At 31.4% G+C, this 20,806-nt stretch overlaps 1 protein-coding gene and 2 long non-coding RNA genes across 3 annotated transcripts; 1 reads left to right on the top strand and 2 right to left on the bottom strand.

Annotated features, from left to right (window-relative positions):
- Nucleotides 1-471: 471 nt before the first annotated feature.
- Nucleotides 472-4,562, bottom strand: LOC103863400. The gene is made up of 5 exons (XM_009141147.3): nucleotides 4,236-4,562; nucleotides 3,344-3,429; nucleotides 1,539-3,257; nucleotides 1,242-1,419; nucleotides 472-1,158 (listed from the first exon to the last, which is right to left on the bottom strand). The coding sequence occupies exons 1-5, from the start codon at nucleotides 4,285-4,287 to the stop codon at nucleotides 566-568; spliced, it is 2,628 nt and encodes an 875-aa protein (XP_009139395.2). The 5' UTR covers nucleotides 4,288-4,562; the 3' UTR covers nucleotides 472-565.
- A 531-nt stretch (nucleotides 4,563-5,093) lies between these two features.
- Nucleotides 5,094-8,819, top strand: LOC117133309. The gene is made up of 2 exons (XR_004457112.1): nucleotides 5,094-7,919; nucleotides 8,515-8,819. It is a non-coding gene; the product is annotated as an uncharacterized LOC117133309 (long non-coding RNA).
- A 1,540-nt stretch (nucleotides 8,820-10,359) lies between these two features.
- On the bottom strand, nucleotides 10,360-20,793 carry LOC117133308. Its single transcript, XR_004457111.1, has 2 exons — nucleotides 20,591-20,793; nucleotides 10,360-17,325 (listed from the first exon to the last, which is right to left on the bottom strand). It is a non-coding gene; the product is annotated as an uncharacterized LOC117133308 (long non-coding RNA).
- Nucleotides 20,794-20,806: the final 13 nt, after the last annotated feature.

Below are 20,806 nucleotides of genomic sequence, written 5' to 3'. Positions count from 1 at the left end.
GGGGATTTTTTGCAATATTTAGGTGTGACATCCTTCAGAATGGATTTTGCTTCAAAGAAGGTTAGTGCGCCTGGAGACATAACCCCTTTTGAGTATTTCTATTCTCTCTCTTATTTGTTTGAATTAGATATCAGTTAGACCACTACTGTTTGAATCCTCGTTCTTTTGTGTTTTAGAGGCTTTCATGCGTTTTAATCTGCTTCTCTTGTTTGGACTAACGACTCAGGATTCATGTGAATCTATAGTCATCCTTCCAATGTATTTTACACTCTAATCTTTCTTGTGAAGTTCAATCTTATCAGAGGGAAAAAGGGCTTGAATCAATCCTTAGGAGCCGTACAGACACCTTTTCATGTATATTGTTCAACAAAAATTGTTGAAAAATCAATGCGTCTTAGTGTTCATTAGAAAGAACCCAAAACTTCCAGATGATGATGATTGGTGTTTTTTTGTTCAGGGACACTTGCTTCATTATTCATCACCTCATATGATTGAACAGTTATTACACATTGCTTTCCTGTTTTTATTCTTCAAAGGTATGTAAAAGATAATATTATTTAACTTTCTAGAAGATTGCATCTATTACAAGCTCTGCTAATAGTTCATCTGTCAGCATTTCCTCAATCTCTCTACCTATGATTTCAACGTCATCTTCTAACCTCAGCCACTGCAACTCCACATCATCTTTGCTTGGCTTACCGTCTTTTCTTGTCACCAAATCGCGTAGTCTCTCTTGTATCATGTTTGTATCCCATTTCTGGCAGACCCTTGTGGGTTTGACCCAAGGGTGTGGATCCGAAAACTGCTTCAATATCTGCATAAGCTCTCTGCTGATCTGATCAAAAAGGAACTTTCTGTCCAACCGGGTGGAGGTTTTAACGCTGGAGTACTTCTTCTCAAGATCCTCAAACAAGAATGAGTCTACAGGTGTTTCCACGACAGTGGTGTGGTCTGAGTCACCGAACCTAGAGTTGGCTAAGAGGTCAACTAAGTATTGTGACTTCCAGTCTTCTTCTTTAACCTCCTCTCTGATCAAATTCTCATCAGTTATTGTTGAAGACTCCACATGATCTGTATCTTCATCACTTGAAACGAGCATGCCACCTTCATTATAAGCAGCTGACTCTAGTTTTAGGAGCTGTAGTTGCTTCCTGAGTCCTGTAACATAGAGATAGCGATTAACACGTCAAGTCATATACGCATGGAAGAATCAATGGACCAACCAAGCACTGATTAACTACCTTGGAGATCGGCGCTAACACTCTCAAAGCACTCAGAACTCGAAGAAACATCATCATCAAAAGAAGCTTCTAGAACTGAAACCGGACTTGGTTGATCTCCTTCCTTTGAGCTTTCACGAGACTGTGGCTCAGGAACCAAAGAATGATTCACATCCTCAGTTCGCATCCTTGAGATATCCTAGAACATCAGTAAACCATTAATATATGTATCATAAACGCATGTATATTCTTGTTTAGCGACTGAAATGTAAGCTAGTGCTCTAGAGCATAGGCACTTGAAACAGAATGCTCACTTACAGGGTCAGTTAACGAGGTGACAGTTGACAAATCCGGAGCTTCAGAAGACATTGCCGTCTTCATATCATCAGAAGCCGAACTATCATCCTCAGTGTCTACTGAGAAACTGTAACGTGATTTAGAAGGAGAGAGCTTCTCTTTTTGATAAAGGAACTTGGTTAAACTTGGGCTCATGTTCACCTCTGGTGAACTATTGTATGGTGAATGAGATTTATAACTACCAGGTCTAGAAGATTTGCTTGACAAGTAAGACTGGGACTCACCGCGATGAGAAGAGCTTCCCTTCACTAATCCATCTCCATAGTTCAACTCCTTAGGAAGCACTATCGTATAACCATAAGTGCTTTCTTGGTTCATGATGGTTTTGGATTTTGAGAAACTTCTTGAAGATAATCCTTTCCAACCATCCCTACTGCTGATTCCAACAGGTTCTGGCAATTCAGTCCACTCAACTCTTTTACTAATCCCCTCTTCGAAAATGAGTCCATTAAAACTTGCTGGCCTTGCCTCCCTATCTGAAGCTGCAAGCATTTCAGCTAATGTCCCGCTTCTACGAATTTCGATCTCTTCCTCATACTTGTGTGTCAGCTTCCATCTCTCTGACAGTCTCCTCTTGGCTTCCCTGGTCACAGATGATGTTGTTGATGACTTGGAAGGCGAAGACCGATGATAGTTCTTACGGTTAAAGGCAGCTCTTGCTCTTGAAGTTACTGGCATTAGCTCTGATTCACTTGGAGAATCACTCCCTGATGAGCTTTCATCACCTGCATATCCTCTGAATCCTGATGTCTCAAAGCTCGTTACACTACTACCATTACCACGGCTCGCCTTCCTTTGCCTAGACATTATTTTGGAAAACTCTCCGGAGTCTCTAGAACTATGTCTTGAGAGGCGGATATCTTCATTACTTTTCTGCCTGCTATGATTGCTGGTGCATGGAAGCCTACGATCTGCTCTGAACTCATCAGAAGAAGAGCTTGGCGATGCAAAAGCTCTACTAACATAACGTGGCTCACCATGGTTAGGTTTTAGAACAACAATATTGGTTGCCTGTAAATCAAGTGTGTCATAAGAAGCATGCCTAGTATGAGAATGGCTATGACAACCACCACCACCATGCCGATGACTGTGACTATCAACATGTCTCTGGCTGTTTGGAGACTTCTTGTGAGGTGTGGTTTGAAGATCATGCAGATGTTTAGTGAACAATGAATCTGGTTGCTGAAGAAACTTGAGTAGGAGGTCTTTGTTAGAGTCTAGAGCCTCAAGCGCGTCGTTAAACTCTTTAGAATGACGAAGTTTCTCGTCAGTTGATAACCTCTTAGCTTCCATGAACTTCTGCCTTATAAAAGCCATCTCTGCCTGGGTGAGATTAGCAGCATTCACCTTCCCTTGGTGATACAAGTTTCTATTGCTCTCTGCCTTTTTAGCATCCAAAACTTCGAAAACATCTTTAAACTTTTGCTCACCACCCTTTGAGCTCCTTGCTAGAGATTTATAAGAACTGCCTTCACCACTCCTACCTTGCTTCTCCTGATTCTCCATAGACTTGTGTTGCCTATGAGAGGAACTCTGAGACGATGGCAAGACATCAAGACCCATCAGTCTTGCTATAATGCTTGGTGATCTCTTTTTAGATTCTTTCTGCTTTGACATTTCTTGTGCTAACAAACTCTTCATTGGTAATCCAGCGCCTTGATGTGCAGAGTCTTGTTGCAACTACAATATCACCAAGAAGTCATTTTTCATAACAAGAAATGGAACCAAAAAGTGCTTAAACATCTTAAAAGAGTATACATACATACCTTGTTATCACTTGGAGCTTCACAATGGCGAGAAGTAAACTCAGAAGATGACCTTGGAGACTTAAGTTTATGACTATGTTTCTTTCCTGACAAAAGATAAATCCAATAATGAGAAGAAGATGACTTTTGAGCCTGGTGTTGTCAATTTGATAAAGCAATCAACTTTAACTTTACAACGGAAGAAACTAATAACAAAAAATCAAAACTTGGGAGACAAAAAGAGTGACTTGTAGCATAAAATGTGGGGCATGAGGTTAAAAGCACACTGATTACATGTAACCAAACAATGTTGAAAAGAAAATTGAAATAAGCAAACAAACAAAATCATGACACTACACAACAACAAACCTTTCCCTTAAGATTTTTTTTTTTTTGGTTCCTTTGTTTGCTTTATTTTTTTTTATTTTTATAATAAAAGCAGAGCTATCTGACTCATCTTCTCTACCACAGTGCCTTTAACTGTAGTTTTTACACAAGGAAACAAATTAGCATGCTTTTGTTTTTATCCTCCTTCAGCTCTTTAACTTTATTTTTCAGATTGATAGAAATAAATAGTAGTAACCAATTAGGACAGTGATATGAGGAGATTCTCAGACCAACCCGACGAAGAAGGAAACAAACAAAATCTCAGAGGCTTTATTACTATACTATTTTTTAAAAAAGAAATAAAAATATTTGCTACTAAATTTAGTTACACAAATTCGAGTACTGTGATGGGTGGAACAAAAATCTAATCGACGTGTTTTTTTTTTGTTTCTTGCGTTTTCTCGTCGTCAAATAACAAAAACAGAGACGAAAAAACAAAAGAGAGAGAGAGAGAGAGAGAGAGAGAGAGAGAGAGAGAGAGAGAGAGAGAGAGAGCGAGAGAGAGAGAGAGAGAGAGAGAGTAAACCTTGGCGGCGAGGAGATGTGTGCCATTTATCTCGGGGTCGAAATATGTTCATTTTTTTCACTCACTGGAGAGAGAATTCTCGGGGGTAAACATTTCACAGGAAGAAACACGACGAGTTTAGATAGTGTATTTTGAATAGATTTTGGAAAATCAGAGAAAGAAGAAAGGGAATGCAAGTGATTCTCTAGGGTTACAGGGAGATCCAAAGGAACTAAGAAAAATCAAACGATTACTGGGAAGAGCAGAGGAGGAAGAAGACGCCGGAGAAAGAGAGAAGGTTTCAGAATAATTTGAAACTTCAAAATGTTAAAATGAGAAGAAAAATAAAATCTAAATAAAGTTTTTTCAAATTTTCTTTTTTTTTAAGAGAGAACAGGGGGAAGGTGTGAATGGTGCGTGTTTGGTTTGGTACTATTCTACTTACTGAGTTCTGTGCATCCGTGAATCGCTGCCACTTGTCTCTCTCCTCTTCCCATTTTTGTTTTTTTTTTTCTATTTTCTCGCAACCCTCCTCGCTTTTATTTTGTTTGATACAAATACAATCAACAAATTGGTGAATAGTTTATCCAAATTGGCGAATACTTTAACCAAATTGCCGACAAAACAAAATTAAACCAAATTAATTATACTCTCAAACAAATACAATCAACAAATTGGTGAATAGTTTATCCAAATTGGCGAACACTTTAACCAAATTGCCGACAAAACAAAATTAAACCAAATTAATTAGACTCTCAAGTTCAGTGTTTTTTTTTAATGATGTATATAGTTTGTTTAGGTGAGTAAATTTACATAATTCAGAAGATAAAATTGTTGATTCCCAAACTTTGATTGCATATGTACGTACATGACAACTTAGTTGTCCCCTGTGTGACCCAAACAGAACAGAAAACAAGAAAACGTACGATAAAAGGACTCCAAGAAGAAAAAGAAGGCTAATTTGGTTCAAGTCATCAACGTGGATAAAATCTTTGGTGGCGAGTATGCTTTTGCTGAGCAGAAGTGTATCGATTGGCAATTGTTTGATGGTTTTTATTCTAACTGAACACCATGCATTTTTGACTCAAATGTCACGGTAGATATTTATTTACTTCCTCTTTGATCTTCTCTTGTTAATCTATATTCTTTTCGGATGTTCTTTTTAGTTTCTCATCGTAATCTAAAATCGTGATTGTAATTTGTAAACATACATTTTGTTTTACCCTTGTCATATATCTTTTTTTTTGGTAAAAAACCCTTGTCAGATATCAATATATCATCATCTAAGAAACTATTAATTACACAACGAATTGCATGGATGATGATATATTTCTTCAGCTGGATTAATTCTTTTGTTTTATATTTTGCTACTATTTTAAGATGTTTTCACTCGTTGATTCATATGATCGATTTCGTTGTTCTCTAACATGTGAATTTTATATTGTAGAATTGTCGTTGTGACCTACTAAAAGAATATAATATGCTTTGCACTATGTATTTCGGTTAAACCTCAATTGATAATTCGATTCCTACTTTAATTAAGGATGTATTACAACGTTTAATTAGTTTACCTCTAAACGAAGTCCTGTATCTGGAAGTCTTCCTCCAAAAGATTAAGTTAGGCAGACTTGAAAAAATTTTCAACTACATGTAATATGTTCCTTTATTTTCTTAAATCAATGCTCAGCGAAAATTTTAAAATAATGTATTAACTGTGACAATATAAATATTGGAACTTTGTAAGTCTTAATTAAGGATTGGTTCTTGAGCTCACAAAATATAACTAGCTAGATAAACGACAGAAATTCTTACAGCATTCGCTTTCAAGGTAATTAATTTGACACATTGCTCAAAATAGGTTTAATGACTATGAACCATTTTCTCACAAAACAAACCGTTAAAGCGTTAACTTACATTCGTATTATACTTTACGGTTCGAGTGTTCCATCTTATGGTTTAAATGCAAATGTATTTGTTTATCAGTACTAGTAGCATTCACTATTCCTGCATTAACTGCTTTACTATAGAAGAACTGTCTAGCATTTACAATGAATGCGTTTCTGTTGATCTATTAAGAGAAAAATGTAAAATTATTCTATTAAAACTAAAGTACAAAATAATATTTTCCTATTTTTAAGTGGTTTCTTACCAAATTTTTTTAAACTAATTGTAACCATTTTATTTATTGTATTTTTTAATTAATTTAACATCATTTATTACAATGTTTAAAATGTTTTATTACGTTTTTCTTTACTATTCTTCCTAACTACTTCATAATTATATTTACTATAATAATTCATAGCAATTATTTTACGGGCTAATCATAATAATTTTGCATGTAATGCAATTGCTTCATTCTTGACAAAACTTCAAACTGGCTAACAAAGAATTTTTATTTATTTGCAGAATCAATTATACATGGGTATCCAAGTACCCATTCAAGTATGATATCGTTTTTGATATCGTTTGATATTCAAATACATGGCTCAAATCTTTGATATCGTTTTTTAGTTTTAAAATTAGATTTCATTCGGATATTATAAATTAGGATCCGATTAAGTTCAAATCTTTGATATCCAAATACATGGCTCAAATCTTTGATATCCAAATACACTCCTCAAATCTTTGATATCGTTTAGTTTTAAAATTAGATTTCATTCGGATATTATAAATTAGGATCCGAGTAAGTTCGTATGAACTTAAAAATATTCAAATAACTTATATTTTTAAAAATGTCATTAAAATTATAAAAAAATGTAAAAATCAAAACCCCCACGGGCAGGAGGATCATGCTCTAGTTTAAAATTAAAAGCAAAATAATCTAGCTTTTTACCTCAAATTTTTTTCCATATACAATCTCTCTTGATATATGGGGTTTTTACACGTTGATGTATCCATATATAATGATAGATCACATACATGCATAGCCTACAGTCTTCACACACAATCGTTACGTTTATGATTGTTTTTTTGACAGTCAACGAAATATATCAAATGAGATTTATCGGGGTTTGGATGATACTGTATAGTAAAAAAAACAATGAGTCAAAATACCACTTTCTATAATGGTATTTGATTATTTTTTTTTAAACAATTTCTACACATTTTTTAAGAAGAAATCAAATTGTTTGAAATGAAAAAATGAAAAAAAAAATATTTAAAATTTGATTTTTTAAAAAATTCAAAACAAAAATATTGAATTATACTATTTTAAAAAAATATATTATTTTTAATGAATATTTAAAATATCAAAGTTTTTTAAGAAACTGAAATTTCTTCAAAAAACCTTAAAACTTGTAACAACATTTTATTCAAAGTTATTCAAATCTCGAATTTTCCTAGATTTACTCAAATCTTGAATTATCTCAAATCTTTGATTCAATAAACTTCCTTTCATGAAAAATGCAAATCTCTAATACTCCCTCTTTTAATACTCCACTAGAATAAGACCTGCGCCTTGCGCAGGGTGAGTTTATTTGTATATATTATCGATAGTTTCTTTTATATATTTGATCATTTTATTTATATATATAAAATATTTTTTTGTTGTTATTATATAATTTATTTCCGATGGATCGGATCAATTTGTATTAAAAATAATGGAACAAAACTATAATTAATACATCATGGGTTGATCAGATTGGACATTAAACAAATTATGACATAAAAACCTTATTTTTTTCATCGAACACATTCTTGAAAAAAGTGAATTATTTTGACTTTTATATTTCATATAGTTTTGAAAGCTTTCAAATTAACCATCGAATTGATACATGTCATTTTAATGTTTTTAGTCGTATACTTAAGGAAAACTTAAATTTTTGTAATTTAAAGTCGTTTTAAAAAATTCAAAATATAACATATAAGAAAAAATATAAATATAAGAAAAATATAACATATAAGATGTCCTCATTTTTGTATTTTAAAGTCGTTTAAAAAATATATATAACATATAAGGTTTCCTCATTTTTGTAATTTAAAATCATTTTAAAAAATTCAAAATATAACATATAAGAAAAAGTCTATTTTTATTATATGGTTAATGTGATTGTTTATTTTTTTTTAATACTATAAAATTAAACAAAATGAAGAAGGATGCAAAAATTGTTATCAAAATTTTATTAGTCATAATCATTAACTGCCTTATATATGTAAATCATATTCGGTAATTTCGTAGTTTTTATTTATGGAAAGAATACACACTTCTTATATTTTAGGTTAATATAATGTTCTCTAGTGGACACTAAATAAATTATGACATAAAAACCTTATTTTTTTCTCGAACACATTCTTGAAAAAGTGAACACTATTGTTTTCACAGTTGAATTATTTTGACTTTTATCTTACATATGATTTTGAAAGCTTTCAAATCAACCATCAAACTGATACATGTCATTTTAATGTTTTTAGTCGTATACTTAAGGAAAACTTACATTTTTGTAATTTAAAGTCGTTTTAAAAAAATTCAAAATATTACATATAAGAAAATTCTAACATATAAGAAAAATATAACATATAAGGTGTCTTCATTTGTGTATTTTAAAGTCGTTTTAAAAAAATATATAACATATAAGGTTTCTTCATTTTTGTAATTTAAAGTCATTTTAAAAAATTCAAAATATAACATATAAGAAAAAATCTAATTTTTTTATTATATGGCTAATGTGATTGTTTAATTTTTTTAATAATATAAATTTAAACAAAAATGAAGAAGGATGCAAAAATTGTTATCAAATCTTTATTATTCATAATCATTAATTGTCATATATATGTAAATCATATTAGGTAATTCTGTAGCTTTTATTTAAGGAAATAATACACACTTCCTATATTTTAGGTTAGTATAATGTTCTCTAGTGTTATATAATTATGGAATAATGTGACACCAATAGATTAAACTATACTTTATATTAGATGCTCTAGAATTCTTTGAAATGGAATTTAGAAGGCATTTATAGTGCCACCTAGGATTTGGGGTTTTTTTTAATTAATACAAAATTAAGGTTCTAATTTTTCAAATGCTTCTCAATTAATATATAGGGGATGTAGTATTTCAAAGAATGATTTTAAGGTCGTTTACACATATATATTAAAAATTATTATGTTTGACTTTTAATTAGTTTAAACTTTATATGTTTCTCAATAAAGATTAACCACTTATATTTTATATTTAAATTTATGTTTTAATTTTAAAATAAAATGCAATAATTTAAAGTTAAAACATCAATCTTTAAATACACCAAATATCTAAAATATCAATTTTTAAATATGGAGAGATTATATATTAATTTCGTCAAAATATTCGTAATAAGGGTTTACGATCCGACATATCTCCGATTAGCAGTTTGCATTTGATTAAGTACATGAGTGAACATGTTTTAGAAAAACGTTGTTGAATGTTGACAAAAACCAATGTTTAGAGTATAGGTAGTAATAGTACAGCTTAAGCTTTGGCAAAAAAAGTAGTACAGCTTAAGCTGCATGAGAAAAGTTAAGATTCTTGTTCGTAAGTAGTACTCCCAAGTCAATAAAGTATCAATAAAGAAGAATTTTTTACACTCCAAAACACATTATGTCTTTGGAATGACACATTAAGACACTTGTGGCTGGAGGCACACATTGTCCATGTGCAATGCCTTACCTACCCCTCAACTACACCCTCTTCTAATTACTCTATTTTGTCATAAAATAATAAAAATTTCTAAATTTCTAAGTCCATCTATTTTTCTCTCTCCCACTATGATTCTCAGATCTACTTTCTCTTTTCCATCAATTATCCTTTTCCTAACCTTAATCTCACGACGCTTCCATACCTTCAATTATCGGAGAAGATCGGAGAAGGAAGAGGGCATGCCGCTTGTTTGATTCTGCAATCCCCATCTCTGCAATTTCTCCAATTTTCTTTGGTTTTCTCTCCCAACTCAAATTCACTTTCCCAGTTCAACCCTAATTTCACCGAAAGCACAAAACGATACCCAATTCCATGTTTATTTGGGAACTCCCGAGAAGCCTCCACCGAGATCTGTCAGATTGTCTGGTTTTAGGGTTCTCCCGTCAACGAGTCTCTCTATTACCTTGCGTCTTGATTGAATTCAGTGTAGCTTTGAAGGAATAAATGATCTTTTACCCTATACAGATTTTGTCCACGAATTTTTGTCCACAGATTTAGTCCATGTCCACATTTTAAGAAATATGTCTTCTTAGCCATGTCCACATTTTTCATACATATTTATTATGTCAATGTCTAAACATTTTGTGTAAATGTTAATATATGTAAAATTGAAAATGGATGTTAAAAGATATAATTTTTTTGTCAATGTTCGTAGTTTTCCGTCCATATCCACGACATTAGTATTTATCATGAGCTCATTTTTTTGCTTATTATAGGTGCTAACTCGGCTGTCTGTGATAAATTTACAAAGCACTAAACATTTAACGTTGTGAATCTACATCTCTTTCATATTTTATTCTTTCACACTTTTTCATCCATGTCCACATATTTATTTTGTATAAATGTTAAATATATAAAATATATATATGATAATGGATCTTAAAATATAGAGGAAAAAAATCTAAAATTTATTGTAACAATTAAATTTTTTTAATATATCAAAATTTTTGAAAAAAACTAATATAAAACAAGAAGATGAAAAGTAATGACATAAAATAATAATATCTAACTAAGTTATTTTTTATGTTTTCTGACGAGAAACAAACGTTCTCACTAACAAGACAATATAAGTGGTCCTCACTAACACCAACTTGTTTCTTGTCTCACTTCGACCAGGGGTAATTTAGTCTGAAATCAGCATAAGTAAGAGAAAAAGTATCCCTCCAGCAACAAGTGTCTTAAACTGTCAAAAAAGTGAATACAGTGTCCTAAATGGTAACTCACTAACTTGTAATATTTAATTATGGCAAAAGTTTCCAGGCGTAGAAGATATCAAAAAACGTTAACCAAAGACAAGAAAAACAAATAAAGCAGATTCCTTGACCTATGTGCTATATAGTCGTTGTTCGGAAAAACTAGTATAATGGTTATGTGATAATAATATTTTTGGACGTATAAATCAATAGGTACTCAATATTATTGCTACTTTGATGCCTCTTGGAAGAATGATATTTATGATAAGGAGGTTGCAGGTGTTGGTTGGTCCTTACACAGCACACAAGGCAATCAACATCTTCGAGGATCCTCATCTATACGCCAAACAAACACTCCACCAGAGGCAGAGACTGAAGCATTAATTACGCATGGCAGTACGACAAATGCGAGCACTCGCCTTCACAAATTTCCATTTTTAAAGGGGATTGTAAATCTCTTATGGATGAGGATGAGTTGGCTCAGTATACCACTGCAGCAACTATCGTCAATGTCCGTAACACAGAGAGTTTCTCTATGATACATGACATTGTAGAAACTTCAAAGGCAAATGTGTTTACCTTTTCTTATGTACCTAGAAGTAGTCTGGTGTTGGTAGATGAATTAGCCAAAAAGCTAGATGTAACAATCAAACCTATGTGATAAGTTGGCTTTGATATAAATATATAAATAGCTTGACAAAAAAAAATCAAAACAAATAACTAACTATTAAAAACAAGGAAAAACAATTATATATCTATATTTATATATAGTCTTTTCTGAATTTGAGTTTTGACTATAATTCTAATATTTCCCCCATTACTTTTATTAAATTTTGATTTATGTCTTGTCCATGTTCACAGAACTTGTCCTTGCTTATTATTGTCAAACGTCATTTTCCATTAAAAATAGGACAAAATCATCTATAATTTTTTAACACTCAAAAAAGCTAGCGTGGTTTATTGATAACAATTAAAGGATTTAGATGCATCCCCAAGTATCTAATATATAAAGAAAAATAAGGAATATAAATATAATGTCGGTCTACTAAAATAATCAAGCTATTAAATTAGTTTTAAGAGTGGAAGTGAACCAAACCTTTGTGCGAATCAGCCTTGCATTCGGAAGTAGAAGCACTGCGATGGGCGATGGAGAATATGCTTCAACACTCAACATGTCAGAGCTTTGGAACGGATTGTAAGGAGTTGATTGCAATGATAAAGGACCCTCAGGCGTGGCCAAGTTTTGCGACGGAGTTGGAGAGGATATAGACGTTACAGATATGCTTCCCGGACTTCAGCATCATGCATGTTCCACGAACGCGAAACCAGATCTCAGACTTTTTAGCTAAGACTGCAAGATCTTTCCATAGGGAGTTATTTTTTATTGGTTGTTCTATTCCGGTCTGGTTACCTAGACCACCACAAGTTTGAGTAATAGAATAGCCTTTCGACGTCAAAAAAAAAAAAAAAAAAAAAAAAACCAAACCTTTGTGAAAAATTATAATGTGATTAGTTACTTGTTCAGCTGATGTTCAAAAAAAAAACAACTTGTTCAGCTTGCCAGTCTTTCACATCTAACTCCCTAATCTTATTCCATCCTCTAACAATATCCTCTCTTTTTTTTCTTATAATTCACTTTTCTAAAATATTTAATTTTATCATTATTTGGTTAAAATTATATCCATTTTATATACCAAAAAAAACTCACCTTAAAACATCTTTAATCTCTCAGTATATTTTTCTTTACTTAGTAATAGTATAGATAAGAGTTCTTTTTTGGTTAGGCGAAGTAGATCTTTTTTTTGGGAATTCAGGAGAAGTAGATCTAAAATCTTCAAATTACGTATAAAGTCGGCTATTGTTTACATTTAAAGCGTTCACAATAGCTAACTCGAAAGGCAATCCTGACATCGACCCATCGACACATATCCTCCAGCACTCTAACTCAGTCTCTAATCACTTGGTGTATGAGAATTCCGAGATATAGTCCTTTAGAAAAAAAGTTCAGATTAATTGTAAAAACGAGGAGAGGAATTGGAGTCTCTAGACTCTCTACGACACAAGGAAGCGTAGGTCAAATACACATTAATAGCCTATGATCGAATATTAGGCATTGTGTTTGGCTTCTAGTTCTAGGTGACGACACTATCGACCCTGCCCAGACTTTTCCAACAGAAAACAAGTCGACACTTAAAAGATTAAATATTTCCAAATGCGATATAATTACCCATACACCTGTGATCAGCAACACCGTCTTACTTTACTAAGGGCATCTCCAACCCTATTCCATTTTCAACTCTAAACATCATTATGGAGTAAAATCTTCTCTAACCCCATTCCATTTTCAACTCCAAAATAGAGTAATGGCTAGGGTTACTCCATTTATGAAGTAATCTTACCCATTACTCCATTTTGGAGTTCAACTTTTTTTATTTATAAAATGGTCATTTTAATCTTTAATATTTTTATTTCTTACTTAAATAATATTTAAAATGATACATTAACATGAAAATAGTATATTCCACAAAGGATTATTTAATAATTTTAAATAAATAATGAAAATAACAGAAAAAATAAATAATAAAAATAAAAATAACATAAAATAAGTAATTTAATAATCTAGAAAATCCGTTCCGGATCCGCTAAGGTCGGTGAAATATTGCCCAAACGGAAAAGTCTAAGAAAGAGCTTGTTGATCTTGTGATTCAACATTTCGCTTTGATATTATTTGTATTTGTTGAGTTTGAATATACGCACGAACATTTGGATCTTGTATGAATGAGCGTGAACTCGATGCACCAATTGAACTTGGAAGAGAAGCTCCACATCCGAGTATCGAAATTGCAGAAGATGAAAATGTCTGATTTCAAAATTTTCTTGCTCGATTTAGGAATATCAAAGATAAAGAAGCTCATTTTCATTACGAAATGCATTAGTTGATCATTTGTGGGAAAAATATTCTAATGCTCATTGTTGAACCCACATGTATGTTGTCTTTTTAATGATTTCTTGTACGTTTTAATAATAAATATTTAATTCAAATAATTTATATTTTAATTATTTATCGTAAACATAAAATAGTTGGGGTTAATTGGTAAATTTTTATAAGTATAAGATTTTATTTGCAATTATTAATAAAATAAAAATGAAATCTTTAAGAAATGTTATTTTTGGAGTAGAAAATGGAGTAATACATTGGAGTAAAACCTTACTCTATTTTGGTGTTGCACCATTTTGGAGTAAAAAATGGAGTAATACATTGGAGATGCTCTAAGTACGCATTAAGAATCGAGACCTTTAGGGTTAAGTTTAGGGATGGCAATCAAAGACCTGAACCGCGGGCCTGACCCGTAAAGGCTTGCTGCGGGGCGGGATTGGGTCTCCATTTGGTAAGCCCGTAAAATTGCGGGCCTCGCGGGACGGGTTTAAAGCGGAACGGGTCAAAAAGGGGACGGATCGAAAGCGGGATGGGCTTAACCCGCGGGATTTTGAAGATCCGCAATCCTAAGTCTCCATTTCTGCTTTCGCCTAAAACATTGAGAGATAGAGAGAGAGAGAGAGAGAGAGAGAGAGAGAGAGAGAGAGAGAGAGAGAGAGAGAGAGAGAGAGAGAGAGAGAGAGAGAGAGAGAGAGTCTTCGATCTACACCGATGGAGCTTCTTCGAGTCATCATAAGAAGTTTGAAAACTCACTTTCCACCGAAGAAGAAGATCTAGTTCCCGCCATGGGTTCTTCATAGTTTTGCCTATATGTATTTGTTCACATTATCTTTAACTGACTTCTATTATTCTTATTTGCAGAAGATGAAGTTGATGGTGAAGAGAAGAAATTTTCATCTTTTTATCGTTTGTTGGTGATAAAGATGAAGCAACAAGAAGTGTGATTAGTGTTTTCTTTTTATTTATTTTTGGGATTAACATATTTGATTTGGCGTTGGTTTTATTTAATTTTGGATTCAGAAAACTAAAGCATTTGTTATGAAGTTATGAGTTATAATATTTGGATTCAGCAACTAAAGTATTGTTTATTTTTAAAATATTTGGAGTCTAACAAAAGTAAATAAACTAGTGTTTTGATCCAACTAAAATCTTCAACTAATAAGTGTATTTTCTTATCCAGTTCAATCCTTGACTAAACTCACTTACTGATGCGTCATGAAATTGATAAAGCGTCCTGAATCATGTCTTCAAGCGTTCAGGAACCATATGTCCGTTTGTAATTCCATGTCCCGCGGGCCGATCCGCAAAGGCCTACATGTTTTGCGGTACGGGTTTGGTCAGCCATTTTGAGGACCGCAGCCCGTGCGGGCCTGTCCCGCCGTGACCCGCTCGAAGACGAGTCCGCTGCGGTACGGTACGGGACGAGACGGATCAACCTGTTTGACATTCCTAGTTAAGTTACACTATTTTAATAATTTCTTCGTTCCATAATATAAGATGTTTTGCATAAAATACAAGAATTAAGAAACTTAACTTTTTTTAAAAATAATATCATTAACAGCATAAATTTAAAATAAATTAATCAATCATAAATAATACAGTAAAATATTAATGGTCAATCAATTTCCAATAAAGTTAAAGTACCTTAAAAATATCAAAATATCTTATATTTTGAAACATCAATTTTCTCCAAAACATCTTATATTATGGAACAGATGGAATATTAAATTTAATGTTAAGTTACACTCAAACCCATGATACTAATATTAAGTTACACTCCAATTTATGATACTATTTTAGTGTCAAAGTTGCACTATTTTAATGTACTTTTAGCATTAATTGTTTTTGCTCTCCAACCACAACACTAACATTACACTAAAAAGAATATTTTTTTAGTTGAAAAAATATTTTTTTTAGTTGAAAAAGTATTATGTTATTAAATAAGATTCTCTTAGTTTTTAATAGTTTAGTAAAATATTTATTATCTCATGACTAAAAGATATTAAGTAATATTAAAATTATAATTAAAATGATAGTTCTAATTCAGGTTTTCAAAATATTTCTAATTCAAATATAAATATATTATGTGTAAAAATTATATTAAAATATTATTATTAAAATAAACTCTTACATTAAACAATTAAAAACACATAACAAAAGATAAATTACATTATACTAAATTTAATAATGATAACATTCAGACTTTTAATTTTGTAATTTAAATTTCCTTTGTTTTGAATTTAACCTTGTTATGTATTTTTAAACTAGTTTTTTTATTTCTTTTCATATAAATTAATATTTTATATTAAATAAATGTTAAAGCTAACAAAAGAAATATTGTATATTTGTTTTTATTGAAATATCAGATCTAATTACAAATAAATAGTATAAGTGAAATATAGTCAATATAATTAAATAATATTTTTTTATGGTCAACCAATATTGAAGTAAATAGTTTTGAAAAAAGAGTTTTGCTATTAATACAGTGTAACACCAAACATAATGTGAATTTTAGCAAAGAAAGAAATCACATCAAAATAACGTTTCTTTTACTGTGTGTTTGGAGAGAGAAATCATCAAATGTTGCACTATTTTGGCATTATACGGTCCGGTTGGACTTGGCCTAAATAATAAGAAACTTTACTACAACAAAAAATCACTAAGATCAGAGTATGAAGCAATTAAATACTTATATTTCTCTAGTTTATTTGATTAAATAATTAAATACAGTAATAGATAAAAGTTTGAATGTGTGCTTTAAAATAGAAAATAATGTGGAAGCCCATTTATTTCAGTGCGATTTTAACTAAAAGTTCGTTAATATTTGTATACATGAAAGTTTGGGATTCAAAATCCAGAAATGCAAATTATACAGATTATAAGGAAAAAAATTATAAAAAATCTTTAGTATGATACAAATTATACATATTATCGAACACGAATCTCATTGGACAGTTTGGAGTGTCGCAGTCATGCATGTATTCTCACAAGGTGACAAAATTATCAAATGTAGAATCGTTTATATAATATTTTTTATCGTAATAGTATAATTAACCAGACGTTAAAAATATATAGAATAATTAAATATATTTAACTTTTAAAGTTTGACTACCCGATGTAATCAACAAGAATCCGAGCATGAATGAAATCTATATATTTCTTTATTTAGGTAGGGACAATGTAAAAGGTTGGATGTATATTATTTACGCACATGCAAAGTAAAATCATATATACGGATATACCGGATATCCTAGCGATTTGTATCCAAAGTGCAGAGACTCCAAACTACAATAATAAATATTTAAATCTCTCTATATGTTAAAAGAGAAGTCACTTTATATAGAGCTTCTCAGAAAAATTGTTATAATTCTATTGGTCGAATTTTTTGAATTTTATTTTTTATTTATTTTAATCAATCGCTTATGTAGACAAGCCCAAAACTATTGTCGATTTCGTTAAGCCCATATATAGCTAGGGAATAATAATTATCGATTTAGTTTAGCTTTGGGTACCTGTTCGGGTTCGGGTTGGGTATTTCGGATTTTCGGGTATTTCGGTATAGAGGTGTAGAACCCATTCGGATATTTCTGTACTTTGGGTCGGGTTCGGGTATTTTTAGTTCGGATTCGGTTATTTCGGATCGGGTTCGGATATTTAGATTTTGAAAAAAAATTTAAAATTTTCATTTCTCAAGTTTCTTATATTTAAAAATATAACTTTCAGTTAACTAATTTTTTTTTTTAATAGATTGAATGGTTAATAGATTTGGACATAATATTTTAAAACTAAAAAGACATTTATTTAGTTTTTTTTTTAATTTTGGATGTAACTTTTTGTTAATTTTTGAAATAAAAAACTTGACATGCATTTTAAGTGAGTAGCAAATCTTTTTTTTTCCGTAATTGTATGTATATTATATGAACATAAAGTATGTGTAGTATCAATATAAATATTTTATAAAAAATGAGAGATGTAAACTAGAAATATAAGGTTAATTATACATATGTTCGGTTATCTTCGGATATCCATTCGGGTTCGGGTATTATCCGTTCAGGTTCGGGTATCCAATCTCTCCTTATTCAATACCCGTTCGGGTATTTTGCTACTTCGATTCGGATTTCAGTTCGGGGTTTTCGGATCGGGTTCGGGTGCCACTTTGGATATCGGGTAAAATGCCCACCCCTACTAATTAGGTTGTTTGTTTTTAATAACTTACCTTTCGAATATGAATTACTTGCGCAAGTTGAAATCATTAAATATGCAAATAACTTATTGACAAAATTTGTTTTTAATAACTTACCTTTCTAATATGGATTACTTTCGCAAGTTGAAATCATTAAATATGCAAATCACTTATTCACAATATGGATTACTTGTGCAAGTTGAAATCATAAAATTTTATCGATTTAGTTTACCCTTTGGCAAGATTTAGAATTAAGACAAATATTAAAAAAATTTCTTATTATTCAAATGGTAAACTTGCGCATGTTGATATCATATTTATTACATTGCTTACAAAATATTTTAATGTTTCTAATTAGGTTGTTTGTTTTTAATAACTTACCTTTTTAATATGGATTACTTGCGCAAGTTAAAATCATATAATATGCAAATCATTTTTTGAAAATACACATTAATATCTTTCTTTAAACGATTTCATTATTTATTGTGCAAAATATTGTGTGTCATTAATATGAGAAATAAATCGACTGTATATATATAGGAGACACCCAAAGTCTTAAAATACAAACATTCTCTTTTCAAAGTATTATTCACAAATCTCTCCTCTCATATTATTAAGGTATTACGACGATCCTGCTTGTGTGTTAAGAAAAATATGTTTAGACGCAAAGGCTCCTCATCTTTAGAACCTTGAACTCAACTCTTTGTGTTTTGTCTCCAAAAAGCATGTCTGGTCTATTTTTTCCATGTGTTGAATACTGGTAACGACAATATGGTCTTTTTTTTTATATGTAGACCAGGTCGTGAGAGTGATAGTGATCCAGAAGACATTGAACATGCTGAGAAGCTTCGCCAAGTTAAAACAGTTCTTGAAGAAGTTCTTTAGTACTTTCTCTTTTTTTGTTGAATATAGTCCGGGGAAAGTATTAAATAGTATCATTTAGTAATACTATCTTATATCATTTTTTTTGTTGAATATACTATTTTATAAGTAAGCTAGCATTATACATTTTTTATTTAATTCATAGGTCATTTTCTCACAGCAGAGAACCTTTTGGAATGGCGCAGGGAGGAAATTTCTCAGGGATATACAAGAAGGTTCAACTGAAGCCGCTGAAGTGGGATAGTGAAGGCGAAGAAGAAAGACCTGTAGAGGCCCTTATGATTCTTAGATACGGCGGTGCTCTAACTAGGCATGGGCGTTCGGTGGACCGTTCGGTTTCGGTCCGGATGATTCGGATTTTCGGATTTTCGGTGTTATGCTCATACATACCATTCGGTTTTTACTAATTATCGGATCGGGTTCGGTTCGGTTCCTTCCGGGTTCGGTTCGGATCGGATTTAACCAATGTTTAAAATCGTACAAAAATGTATTTTTAAAAACCTCAAAAATTGACCAAAAATTTCCAACATATATAAATTATCTACAAATCTAATTAATTAGTTAAACTATCTAAATTAACTAAAAAGTATTCAAAATAACAAATTAAACAAACTACAAAAATATTTTGAATCTCTAAAATATCTAAATCACCTTAATATATATAAAAACATTAACATATTTAACTAATTTCGGATCCTAATTCGGATTTCGGTTCGGTTCGGGTTATAACCAAAGTCCAAAGTAGTAAGCTCATAAGTCCCATTCGGATATTTTGGTAAAACAGTTCGGAATCGGTTTCGGTTTTTCTGGTTCGGGTTAAGGTCGGTACTTCGGGTTGAGTTAAAAACGCCCAGGCCTAGTTCTAACTTATGCTGGTAGAAAACAGGTGTGTACATACTCTACCATTTAATTTGTCATTGTTATATATATATATAAACATATATATATATATATATATATATATATACATATATATATATATATATATATGTTTTCCAAATATGGAAGAATTGTTTAACTTATTGATGTTTTCTTCATCTGCATGCAGGCAGAAGAGCTTGGTAGATATAATTTTTTGTAGGTTTGTAATTGAATTTGTTTTCTGTATCGAGAAATGTACTTCATAATTTATATTATTTATGGATAATATTTCGATTTTTATTATATTTTCTTTTAGTATGTCTACAAAAATGTTTGTTTATTATTTATGGAAAAATAATATTATTCACCTAAAATAAAGAATTACGACACATATACAATATAATTTTAATTAATGGTAATATAAAATCTGTTACTTCTAAAACTATACACTCTTTATTCCATTTTTTGAATGAAAGTATCTTCGTAAACACACAAAATATTTTGTGACGTTGCAATTATACATACATACAATATCTGCCTCTTCATACTGACGTTACTGTGTTTCCTCTCGTGAGGTGCGGACCGAGAGAGAACACAGGGTGCGGGCCGGTCATGTTTTTATGCCCGCACAGGGTGCGGACCGGTCACCTAATTAATTATTAAAAATAATATATTTTCATTGGCATTTTGTCTTAGAAACACCAATTGTATACTACATATATTAAAGCTATGAAATTTACTATGCTAATTTAATAAAATATATGCGGAAACAATGATCAAGATTTAAAAGGCTTCTCCACCAGGCTTGTGATTCGATTAATAGAAAATACATTTTCTTATAGATTGTAAAAGGCAAACTTATCG

The sequence above is a fragment of the Brassica rapa genome, chromosome A04 (genome assembly GCF_000309985.2).
Source record: "Brassica rapa cultivar Chiifu-401-42 chromosome A04, CAAS_Brap_v3.01, whole genome shotgun sequence".
NCBI lineage: Eukaryota > Viridiplantae > Streptophyta > Magnoliopsida > Brassicales > Brassicaceae > Brassica > Brassica rapa.
Note: the sequence above shows the minus strand (reverse complement) of the source record. Positions and strands in the feature narration are given on the sequence as shown.